At 36.3% G+C, this 12,834-nt stretch overlaps 1 protein-coding gene across 4 annotated transcripts; it reads right to left on the bottom strand.

Annotated features, from left to right (window-relative positions):
* Window positions 1–2,996: 2,996 nt before the first annotated feature.
* LOC128016948 (nucleosome assembly protein 1-like 4) lies at window positions 2,997–12,757 on the bottom strand. 4 transcript variants are annotated; one of them, XM_052601919.1, is made up of 15 exons: window positions 12,637–12,757; window positions 11,295–11,342; window positions 10,688–10,784; window positions 9,696–9,837; window positions 7,226–7,312; window positions 7,022–7,150; window positions 6,776–6,847; window positions 6,472–6,611; window positions 6,245–6,390; window positions 6,122–6,141; window positions 5,764–5,883; window positions 5,631–5,666; window positions 5,447–5,494; window positions 5,227–5,264; window positions 2,997–3,838 (listed from the first exon to the last, which is right to left on the bottom strand). In XM_052601919.1, exons 2-14 carry the CDS (start codon window positions 11,317–11,319, stop codon window positions 5,262–5,264), a joined length of 1,065 nt encoding a protein of 354 aa, XP_052457879.1. In that variant the 5' UTR covers window positions 11,320–11,342; window positions 12,637–12,757; the 3' UTR covers window positions 2,997–3,838; window positions 5,227–5,261. The 4 variants fall into 4 exon arrangements, with proteins under 4 accessions (XP_052457879.1, XP_052457876.1, XP_052457878.1 ...); XM_052601916.1 differs by lacking the exon at window positions 5,227–5,264; XM_052601918.1 differs by lacking the exons at window positions 5,227–5,264; window positions 12,637–12,757 and adding an exon at window positions 12,243–12,346.
* Between the last annotated feature and the right edge of the window lie 77 nt (window positions 12,758–12,834).

Genomic DNA, 12,834 nt, shown 5'->3' with positions numbered 1-12,834 from the left:
CTACAGTTGCATTAATCTACACAGACTAAAACGCATTTGTTATAAGATGTCTTTGCATAAAAATGCATCACATTCAAGAGAGACCAAAAATACCATTGATTTAACCAATAATACGGCCCTATTGTCGCTGTATAGTGAGGAAGGGGAGGGCAGTGGTCAAAAAGAGACGGAGCTATTAACATAATGAGCATAAAAGTGGATTTTAAATGCTTGTAAATGGCTGCATGCTAAAGACAGAAGGGATCCGTCCAATGCGGCTGACCACCGTGCCATCACGAAGGTCCCGTAAATGGAAGTGTTGTTAGCCAGCGGGAGGGAAACAATTTTCCCAGAGTACATTTATCTACATTTGGACTCTCTGCTGAATGTCATTAACATACTGCTCCTAACAAGAACTGTGAAGAACATAGTCAGACTTAACCTGATGAATATTCATCAACTGGTATATAGAGAGGGATTGGGAGGGACTGAGTGAAGAGAAGGATGGCAGAACGAGGGAGGAGTGAAGGGATGAGGTGAAGGTAAAGAAAAGCTGTTGTAAATAGACAACAGTGAATGCTAAATTTGAGCACAAAATAAAGCATGAGAAGAGACGTACAATTACTAGAGGACAACAGACGAGTTAGAAACAAAGATAGAAAAGAAGGTTTAACAGATTCTAAAAGAAACATAGATAGAATTTTTTTTTTTTGAGTAGAAGTAAGCAACTAAAAATGATTCTCCATCCTGTCAAATATGCATGCCGGTTTGTGTTTAACAATAATTTTTCATCTTTAACATCCATATGAGTAAGCGCACTACTTTTCAAAAATAAATAAATGCTTATGATTTTTCTGTTCGAAGAATAACGATTTTATTAATGATCACTTAATAATTCACAGAAAGATGGCAAAATTTAAACATATTAAACATAAACCTAATAAAAACAACAAAATATATGCCAATATTTTCTGTAAGATAAGTATATTAGCCAATTTTGTTTAAATAAAGGATTGCAGAAATGACCGTAGATTTAATTGAGAAAATGTATAATATGTACTGCTCTGACCCTTCTGAGTGTACAAGCTCATGAGAGATCTGTCCTGTTTAACTCCTGGAGGACAACCTCCTTAAATGTTCTGGTCTTTAATGGGGTGTTTTGCTCAGCTCGTCTCTACAGAATCCCCCACAGCTGCTTAAGAGCATTAAGATTGAGTGAAATACATGTCCACTGAATGATTTTCATCTTCGGAGAATGAATATCTTCAATGTCATGCTGAAAAAAATGCCAAATAATGCAGAAAATGAGGGAAGTGGTAGCATCTTATGTTTCATGTTTTTGTATTACATCACACAGTAGTGTGTGAATTCATGCCAGCATTGATAAAGCACAACTCCCTCACACACACACAATCACACTCATTCATCCCGATATAAAAGCTTTAGTACCACTGAACATCACTGTGGGTACCAAGCACTTCTCACTGTACTCCTCCTCTAGCAACACCAGAACATTTTGGATGATTTGTACTCTTGAGACCAGAAATTAAAAGTTAAAGTGAAGAGAGTATTTCAGGAGCCTTCTCACAAGTCCATTGTTTTTGAATGTTGGTGCAACTTCTGCTATATTTTCACACTTAAAACAATCATTTGGTATTCCTCTTGTACCATTGTCCTCCTTTATGTTAAGAAATAAGTCACTGGCAGTTCTCTCCCAAGTGGTTCCATTGTTGTCAGCATTAAGTCGGAGTATGAATCAGTTGGCTGTACAACACTTTTTTTTGTCAGGAAATTACTTTTCTTTAAAAGTTTTGATTCACTATGCTTGATCAAGAATAGCCTTATTTAGCCTTTTTATTTAATAACTTTCAGGAGGGTGTACTCATTTTTGCAACAAAATTGTATCACTTTAAAAAGAAAATCTTATTTTGCTGAATAACATAGGCATTCTTCTTTGGTAAATGATAAAGCAGCCTTGTTGGAACATTATTTCTCCAAAGAACCCTAACATGTCTTCTAAAGAGTAATTGCTGAATTTGTTAAGTTTTAGAGGGGGTGTAGTCATTTATGCTATGCACTGTATGTTCTATAATAATAAATTATGTTATTGTATTAATGTATTTGTAATCAAATAAATGTAGCCTTGGTGAACATTAGAGACTTCTTTACATTTCTGTTTTGTTTTTTTTGGACAGTGGTGTACATTTATCATGGTGTTGAGGCCTTTTCAGATTTCAGTCCCTCTGGTGAAGAGAGAATGGCAGGGACCATGACATCACCTGTAGTTTAGTGACGGTATATAAAAAAGAGTGAGGATAACTGTGTGTGAGTGCTTGACAATCAGTTCATAAAGTTCCAGGTGCTGGCCTTTTGTCCGGCAGAAGACATGAAATGAAAAGGTTGTGGTAAAGTAAAACCACACCACTCTCTTTGGCATTAAAAGTATTTGTTTGATTTATTATTATTATTTTTAATGTAAGTGCTTGGGCAGTACAGCATAAGCATTTTTAAAATGCTAAAAGAGGCTATAATCAACTGGGCACAGTACATAAATCAGCAAAACTTATTCTCTCAGGGATCCAACAAGAAGCACAAGACAAAAAAAAAAAAAAAGGAGTTCAAAACAATAATATAAAGATGTTAAAGATGTATACATAACTCCATTATAACTAAAACTACATTTCAAAAGTCTTCCTTCTTTTACAAAGAAAAGAGAACATAAAGCAGGTTAGATATCAACAGTTTCACAATGCTGGATACCCGCACACTGTCATCTTGGCATAAAAAAACCCTGAGTAACCTATGAGATCAAGTCACAAAATAAATTAATTCAGTCGAGGATGTGATGTTGTACCTTGAGGATGTGATCACATAAAACATGTGACTTTCAGGTCATGTGATCATCTGCAGTTGGACTTTTGCCCTATCGTCTTTGTCATCTTACTATCTAAATTGAGCAATTCCAGCATTATGGATGTGTATATTTAAATACATAAAAAAAAAACAATAAAAAAAAAAGAGACTACACCAATTGAGCATACTTATGAAGTGGAGTGCAGAGATGTATTTATTTATTATGAACTTCAAGAGAAAGTGAAATGAAAATGGAAATGTTAGATGTCCAAATTGCAAAATGCCAGACTTGGCAACACAATTAGTTGATGCCTACAACATATTACTGAAACATTAGTTGGACTGGCTAGCTGGCTAGGATTTCCATAAATAAATAAGTGCATAAACATGCAGCTTTGTTCAAAAAGTACATAAATAGATATGCTGTATAAAAACAAAAAACAAAACAAAAAAAAAGTTATGCCGATGACACAGAACACTTCAAAAGTGAGAAAAGAAACTATGTTAAATACAAGCAACCTTCACAAAGGTTAGATGTGCACAGGAAGTTTGAATACGATCCCATTTATTTCATTCAGTCTTAAAATTTCACCTGTTTGAATGTGAACAATGCTTGCAAGACTGTTTCAAACCTGCAAGTCAATGTTTTATTTTGGCTATGCAGTGAGATATCTTCAGTCATTATGTCTGAATAATGAATTAAAAAATTGTTGTACATTTATTTATGTATATATCTACATTCTGAGGCCCAACTGTAATCTGGAATTGCCCAATTTATCTATAGTGTTGTAATATAGCAACTGAATTTTAAAGTAAGTTCATTTTGTAGGATAACAAACTAGTTTACCAATGTACTGCATCATGTTTTGTTTTTGATGGTGTGCTCATCAGGGAATGTAGGCGCACTACAGAGCTGTTTCTAGGTGAGCTGATGGGGTTTGACAGTGGCAGGAGTGACTGATCCAAATTACTGTTGTTTGCACTCTGCAGGCTGAGGATTCCCAGTCTGAAAAACAAAAACAACAACATAAAAGATAGGGATGGGTAAACAGAGAGAAGTTTTTTTCAATAACTTGATACAGTATCTGCAACTTGAGGCAGGAGGAGTGTAGGAGAAAGAGAAGATGTATCTTCATCACAGAAGAGCGGCTTCATGAAAGCACATTTACACTGACACATCTCTCTAGGCCTTTATAGCACCATCAATGTGAATGCAGTCATTTAATTAAGATTAAAAACATCAGGGAATCTAAAGTGAATCACCACTCTTTTGTACTGCAGATACATCATTATCACTAAATGGGAAAAAGCGTCTTTCACCACAGCCTGATCCACCAAAAGAAAACGTGCTATGTCTGATGCAGTTCCTTTGCACGAAGGAGTCATATCACAATGAACCAAATCTCACTTGTACTTAAAAAAAACAAACAAAAAAAAACACAACAACGTAATTTTCAGAACTCAAAAGTTCCACTCAAGTGCAAACAAATAATTTATTGAAGTAATTAGCTGATTAAAAAAAGATTGTTCTGAAATCCTTCAGTTTCTAAAACTGCAAACCCAAAATATTAACATATCCAATTCAATGAATGATTATTTGTATAACACTTTTCATGATACAAATCATTGCAAAGCAGCTTCATATGACGAACCATACACGGCACTGATTTGGTATGGTATCATGAAGTGACTGAAAGGGTCAAGACAAAACTAATTTCAGACTGATGGGAGGAAACTGAATAACATTACTCCTATATAGATACTCCTATATAGAAACTCCTATATAGATATATTCCTCACCGAGGCTGTATTTCTTTGAAAAATAATCCAGTGAAAACGTTAATATTGCAAAATATTATGATGATTTAAAATACTGAATTTTCAGCAGTCATTACTCCAGTCTTCAGCGTCACATGATCCTTCTAATATTCTGATTTGGTGCTCTAAAAACATTACTTATTGTTATCAATGTTGAAAACAGTTGTGCCGCTTATTCTTTTTCAGAAAACCACGATCTCGGCTTGTCTATGCTTGATTATCACCTTGAACAGTGGGATGTGAAGTTATAGCAACATATTATGCATTCAAAAGAAGATGCCACATATCTGAGCTGGAAAAGTACTTGACCTACTAAATACCATCAACAACTATTAAGCAAGACACATTAAGCAAAATGGATGGAAGGACCTTGTCCAAAATTCTCCGATACAGCAGCTGTGATTCGGTTCTCTTCTCTTTTCTGTTACAGTCCTGTACTGAGGATTTGGGCAAGGCCTTAATGCTCTGAAACAAATGGCTTCGTATAATGTCACAGGGGTGCTGTGGGGACGGGATAGCAGATATAAGGAGTGTGAAGGCAAAGGTTAGAATGGACCCATGACATTTCTTTCTTACCTAGAAATGTATGAGGTGAGAATGACTTATGCCTGTCACTAGGGCAGAACGGGAGGCAGAGAACAACCACAATCATCATTAATCATCAAACATGCAAATAAACCATAAACCAAATATCCAAACAAAAACGGAGAAATTATTAGCTACAGTGACTGTGGAACACTGAGACAGTAATTCCATTTTCAATTTCAGTTCAATTATGATCTAAATTCACACTGACCTTGGAATCTCCCTCCTCTTCATCATCCTCTTCCTCCTCATCTTGGTCCTATTTCACACAAAACACAGAGTTAGTCTACACAGCTGAACATAATATCACATTAAACATCACTGATTTCAACAGTGAAGTTTCATAAAACACTGCCTCCTCAATCTTCAAAATGTATACAGTATGGTGAACTCACCTCCTCTTCACCCTCGTCCAGCTCCTCCTCTTCAAACTGCATTAGCAGACACAAACAAATCACAAATCAATGCAATTACTCTTCTGAAGCATAGACGGCGTAAGACAAGAAATAGTCATTTGAAAAGACGTACACTGTCATCATCCTCCAGAGCTTCTCCTGTGAAATACAAAACTGCCCTCGGAACGATCCTTTCCCTGAAGAAATGGCCGATTTCAAAATCTGTGGCTAAAGTGTACTCCGAATCCTCATCCTGTTGAACAAAGCAAAAGAAGATGAAAATTAACTGATCCTTGCTCTAAAAATGTTCTCTAAATATTCAAGGTAAACGAACCACTCGTGTCTAAAAGAAGATATAATGCTGGATAAGGCAGGCAACAACTTATTTTTTGACACTCAAGAGCTATATGTAATTGACATCAGGTCAAATAAATGCCAAGCTATGGACGAGTTAAAACCAGAAAGAAAGAATAAAGAGACAAAATACTCACCAGCTCTCTGTCTGGTGAAACTAAAAGAAAGGAAAATAGTGGTGACTTCATGAACTAGCAAAAGAGTAAACCTAAAGTATGAAAACATCTAAATTAATATTACACATCTGTCATGTTGCGTACCTTTAATAGGGTTGAAGAAGTTGAAAAAGGAGTCATTGGGCACTTGTTTGGTGATGACCCTTGCTGTACCTCTGCCTTTGTGCTTCTGTTTCTTCTTGATCGTTTTTACCGTCACATCTTTGCCTTTGTGCCAATCAATTTGACACCTGCCAATGGGAGAGAGGAATAATGAAAAAGTGCGGAAAGCTGCTGACAATCTGAGCTGGTATTGTCTGAGAAGTGCTCACCCATCACAGTCGATGATCTCTGGTCCCTCAAATGAAAACGGATCCTCTGCATCTGGCTCCGACTTCATCTTGTATACTTTTGTGAGGACCGTGTTGGTGAAGTATTCATTGGGCTCAAAGTGGAACTCTAATGTGAAGCTCTGAAAAGTTGTAAACATTTATAAGTACGATTAAAATGATCCGATTTGTACAGCAGTTATGACAAGACCTTCATATTTTGTGTAAAAGAGGTTTAAAAATTCAGTTCAGTTCACAGGGTTCGCTTCAAAATCAACTAATTCAGACTAATTCATATTGTCATTACCATGGGCTGATCAGGACCAGAAAATATCACTTTAATATCCTGAAGATGTTTAAGTATTGGTTCATCATGCTCCTGTTAAGAAAGAGAACATTATAGACAGCATAGATTTTCTTTTCAAATGTGCTGTAAAATGTATTCATGTAATATAAAGTTGTATACTGTCTGTACAAGGTTACAGGGCAAAAGAAAACATGAAATAATCAGAACTCAGAAAAGAATAGAGTATCTAATGTTCTGCTGGTTCACCTGCAGCATATCACTCAACATGTCCACACTCCGGAATATGGTCAGCCAAAACTCTGGAACTCCTTTGGGTTTCTCCTCATTTGCATCTTCTGTCTTTTCCTCTAGAGCTGCTTTCTTCTTTAGATCTTCCTGAAAAAGAAAGCCTTCTCTTAGAGGACTGCTCTTCTGTCTGACCTGTAATGTGAGTGGACAGATTATTCTCACTGCTAATGCTGCTTCATCCTCATGGTCATTCTGCCATTCACACTCCTCATCAGTGGGTTCCACTTCCCCAGAGACTATGTTTCTTCTCTGGAAACACACAAAAAGTCCACGTGTGAAAGAATATCATATTACCCATCCGGACAAATTAAAGGAGTGTTACTGTACAGCTATACTGAAACCTACAGGACATTAAAAAAAAAAAAACAGATCCTGCATACAATACAGACACTGTTTCAAATGTCAGGACAATCAAGAATTGAAGCACAAGGAGTAGGAAGGAGGAGGAATTCTTTATCATTTAAATTATAAAAGGTATATTATATATATATACACACACACACACACACACACACACACACACACACACACACACACACACACACACACACACACACACACACAGTGGGGCTCAAAAGTTTGGGCACCCCTTGCAGAATCTGTGAAAATGAGTAATTTTCAAAAAATAAGTGCATGTTATTTTTTATTTAGTACTGTCCTGAGTAAGATATTGTACATAAAAGATTATGTACAATATCTTACTGATGCTCCAGAAGGAAACAAGATGCATTAAGAGCTTTTGGAATTTGAAGTTCAAGATAAATTGTACTTAATTTGTGTACCGGGAAACATACAAGTATCTTCTGTTGCTTACGAAGGGCAGGACTAAATGGAAAAAAATTATATTTCAACAAAATAAGACAAATTTGGCCATCTCCACTGTGTTCAAAAGTTTTAATGCATCTCGTTTCCTTCTGGAGCATCAGTGAATGTTTGAATCTTTTTTAATAGTTGTGTTTGAGTCCCTCAAATGTCCTCAGTCTGAAAAGATGCATCTCAAAATCATAAAGTCACTGCTGGAAAGGGTTCAAATATACAAAGATGCTGGAAAACTGAAGAATCTGCAGGACCTTAAAGATTTTTCTGAAGAACGCTGCTCAGTTTAACTGTTCAGAACAAACAAGGGACTCATGCACAACCATCACAAAACAGAAAGACAGTCGTGGATTATCAGGTAACAGAACACAGTACTAAGAACCAAGGGTTCCCAAACTTTTGAGTGGGGTTATTTTAATAATTTCAGCATTTTTTTTGTCTTGTGGACTAAATCTTAATATCTTTTATGCACAATATCTTACTCAGGACAGCACTAAATAAAATATAACATGCATTTAGTATGATATCTCTTATTTTTTTTTAATTACTCGCATTTTCACAGATTCTGTAAAGGGTGCCCAAACTTTCGAGCCCCACTGTGTATATATTATAAAAGGTATAAATAAATAAAAATATAAAACAAAATGTAACAAATAAAAAAGGTGCAGATTGTGGCATATGTTTAATTTAAACTTTTTCTTTTTCTAGGGACTTTCTAAAACTATTAAATAGAAGTATACTTTCTCTTGGTCTAGAGGAAATCTTTTTTTATGCGACCATCACTTCTGAATTCTCTTCCCTCACTTTATCCGCGATTTACCCGAGAAAAAAACAAGGTCCACTTTACACAGACACAATGCAGCCTCTTCTTTCATTTCATACTTGGACCCATCTTCAGTGGGTCGGTCATTGTCAACGCTACATTAGTTTTTAAAGGTGTCATATGATGCGATTTCAATTTTTCCTTACTCTCTGGAGTGTTACAAGCTCTTGGTGCATAAAGAAGATCTGTAAAGTTGCAAAGACTAAAGTCTCAAATCCAAAGAGATATTCTTTATTCTTTAAGTTAAGACTCTGCAACGCCCCCTAAAACAGCTCGTTCAGACACGCCCAAACATATCTACATATCTTTGCGCATGGTGTGTGTGTGTGTGTGTGTGTGTGTGAGTGAGTTAAAGAGTGTGAGAGTCACACAGTGGAGTGAGCGATCTTAACTGTCCATGGCTTGTGTACTACAAACACATACGAGCTTCATCACTGTGTGTGTCACGCGACTCTGTATCATACAGATGATATTTAATATTTACTTTATATTTTTTGAGGAAACTATGATCAATATTTTTCAGGATTTGTGAATGAATAGAAAGTTCTAAAGAACAGCATTTATTTAAAATAGAAATCTTTTGTAACAAATGTAATGCACAGAGTAGCATTATAACAAAACTTTCAAACGTATCTAGTATGATAAAACAGCGCTGCTTTTTTCGCCCCCACATACGCCCGATCGGAGGGAGCAGAAGCGGTCGACTGAGGAATTGTAAAAACTCCGCTGCTTCTGAGCCACATGTCACGCTCGTTCAGGGCTGTAGGGATGAAGATCGCAACTCCCATGATGAAAACGCCTTTGTTTTGAAAACGTGTCCTCTAGCGGCGAAAAGCCACTTCTGATTAATTACATGTTTCCTTGCTAAATAAAAGTATTAATTTCTTATTAAATAAAAAAAAAACTTTTGAATAGTAGCATATGTAAATATATATCACATATCATAACGCTAAAAAAAATACATACATATATACACACGAAAATCCAACTCACTTTGTCAAATAACGGCTGATAGAGAGCGCTATACTTTCTCTCCAGCTCATGCACCTCCTTGTAAAACTTGGCTTCGATGTGCGTGCTGTTAACCTGAAGATTCTTTAAGGCATTGACTCTTCTTTTCACAGACTTTGGTAAGCTGGAAAGTTGTTGGGAGAGGAAAAGAAAGACATTGTGTGAGCAGATGGGTGTCCGGTACTGCACATTTCTCTACTCTCTGGGGTCAACAGATGGGTTTGAAGTAAGAGCATGAGATACAAGATGCCAGTTCACATCGCAATCTGTGCTTAACCTCTGATAATAAGAGTCACATGCTTCAGGCAAACAGCAGAGACGTAATTATAAATTGTGTGCTGCAATCATCAAATCTGTTTTAATAAGCTGACTGCTTGCTTTAAAAAGATAAGTTGCTTTCTAGCCAGTGCCCTTTCCACAAGCTTTATCTTTGGTCTTGCAGTGTTCACACACAAATGGATTATTGCTGTTTTGTGCAAATACTGTTGTCTGTGTCATCGTTTTCATGAACACTACAACTACAGCCAAACTCAGAGAGCGAATTAGCCTTCACGGGTGAGTGACCTCTCTCTGGGCATCGTCAAGCTGACACACACAAAGACACATAGATACACAGCATTAGGACTGACTTCTATGTTATAACCTCACATGCAGAGACTGATTTCAGGTTACAGGCAGATGGTCTCACTAGAGTTTTCCCCCCTTAGATGGACGGTTATATTACAGCAGCAATATTGTCTCTTTATACGTAACACGATGAACGATAAAAATGCAATGCACAGTTTTAAAATTCACACAGGAAATATAAGCCAAATGCAGTTAGGCAATAGTTTACATAAAAAAAAGACATGACCATGCCATGACCAGAAATAAAAACAATGAATTGGAAAATTGTTGTTTGCCCTGTTAGTCTCTATGGTTGCAAGTTATGAGTTTGTTTTGAAAGAAAAGCCTCAGTGTTTCATCTTGCTTACCTGTCCATGATGGAAGCACTATGTGAGACACTGTCTATTTTGTCCTGAAGAGCTGCCAACACTTGTGGGTTCTGCATCGCTTGGTCGCTCACCTTACCTGAAAATAACATGCCATCACCAGCATTAAAATAAATAAATAAAAATAAAAATATCAACTCTCAAATAACATTTATACTGCACACATGGTCCTTTCCACAAACAGACATCCATCTTAAAGGAAGCACTAAATCACGTTCAGCGCAATGAAAGACCACTATTGTTTCAAATGTTGTTGTTTCTGATTTGATATCGCTCTCAGTAGATTTGCGAGCTTGCACAAATTTCTTAAAAGAACCTATGAGACAATCTTTTCCATTAAATCACCAGCAGCAGCGATGTGCTGAAGCTCCATTAAACTTTTACGCTGAAACATTATCTTATTATGGGTTTTGTTTGAGAACCACTCTGAATCCAAAACCTTATTTACAAGGCAATTGAAGTAACACATAAAATCATGTTCTCTTCCAGCTCATAAGTGTGTCAGCATTTCGAAAGCTACACAAGTTATAGTTCATGTGAAAAATGCAAGGTTGCTATTCACAACAGCAAGAATTCACGGTTTCTATACCTTTGGCTTCATTGTCAGCATCCATCTTGATAACACGGCTCAGAAATTCTGTGAAAAACACAAAATACAACTTCAGCTTGTCTAAAAAAAATTTTTTCTGCATTTTCAGAATGACACGTTAATTAACTTGAAAGTTCAATCATATCTGCATTCATAGTAAAAACAGGTGATGCTTTGCTCGACCAAAACAACACTGTAATGTAACCACACTGCATAATCAGACATTAATCATTTAATCAGGGGCAATAATTGCACCCCAACATTTATTTTGGGAGGCATTTTTTACCCATAAAAACCAACGTGGAGCCCAGTTATGTTAAATATTTCTATTTGAATCCATTCATTTAGATTATTGCTGCTTAAATGACTTTGCTGGAAGTGCTCGCTTCATATTTGAGTTAATTTTATTATTAATATTTTCAAATAAAAATCCACAAGCTAGACATTTAACATGGTCATTTTATAGTTACTGCTTTATCATTATTATATTACTGAAATACATATTATTATACTACTAAAATAAAATAAATATGTTGGTATTACAGCACAAAAATAACAACAACAATTATTATAGGAATTCTAAAAAAGAATGACGTATGCTAATCGGAGTAAACATAATAAGCAACAAAAGATTTTGAAAACGTATTAGCTTCAAAAGATCCCAAAAGCATGTTTTATTAATTTACTATTTTGGCGGAAACTTTGCTTACCATTGCAAATGCTGGTAAGAGGAAGCCAAACATTTTAAATAAATAATACGTTTACAATTCTAAACGTTCAATTTTTTACAAGCAGCAAAACTGCAAAGATTGAAATCAGCAGCTCAAAATCAAGGTACAAACAGATGTTTATGTTGACGCCCATCAGAGAGAGACTCATGCTAGCGGCTAACACGCTAAACTAGCCACATCCAGAACATAACAGATTAAATCAGATCTCCGCGATCACCGGTTTAGCACATCTGACGGAGTAGTGACACTGGAAGATCTCCAAACCAACACTGAAGACGGGTGAAGTGGGAACGTCACAGGCTAGCAGGCTAACAGACCCCCACAAAACACACCCCGGGTAACAGGTTACGGGGTTATTGTTTGTTAATTGACCTGTAAACCGTAACAATCTGCAGCAGTCACTCGCAACTTTATCAAAACAAAGATGACATGCAGTGAGAGCACATCAGCACATTAGTATCATGCAGTTAAAGTTAAAGCCAGGGAAAAATAATCCATTCTGCTTGACGTAAACTGGACACTCGTGACATGTATTAGGTTGAGGTAATTATTAGATAAGGTAAAATGCAAAGTAGAACGTAAGATTTTATTCAGGGAGATTGTTTTCCTACCTGAATCAGCGGGTGTTGTTCAGCTGATAGACACGGTAAAGCTGCTGCTTCTTCTTCTATGGCTTTTATTTGGCGGTTTGCAACCGAAGTACTTTACCGCCATCTACAAGACTGAAGTGTGAACTCACTGGGATATAAATGTTTAAAATCTACTCTGTGTGTGTGTGTGTTTGTGTGTATATATATTCTAATAAATAA

Source organism: Carassius gibelio, chromosome A7, assembly GCF_023724105.1.
Source record: "Carassius gibelio isolate Cgi1373 ecotype wild population from Czech Republic chromosome A7, carGib1.2-hapl.c, whole genome shotgun sequence".
Taxonomy (NCBI): domain Eukaryota; kingdom Metazoa; phylum Chordata; class Actinopteri; order Cypriniformes; family Cyprinidae; genus Carassius; species Carassius gibelio.
The sequence above is the reverse complement of the archived record's forward strand: the minus strand, read 5'-3'. Positions and strand labels throughout refer to the sequence as shown.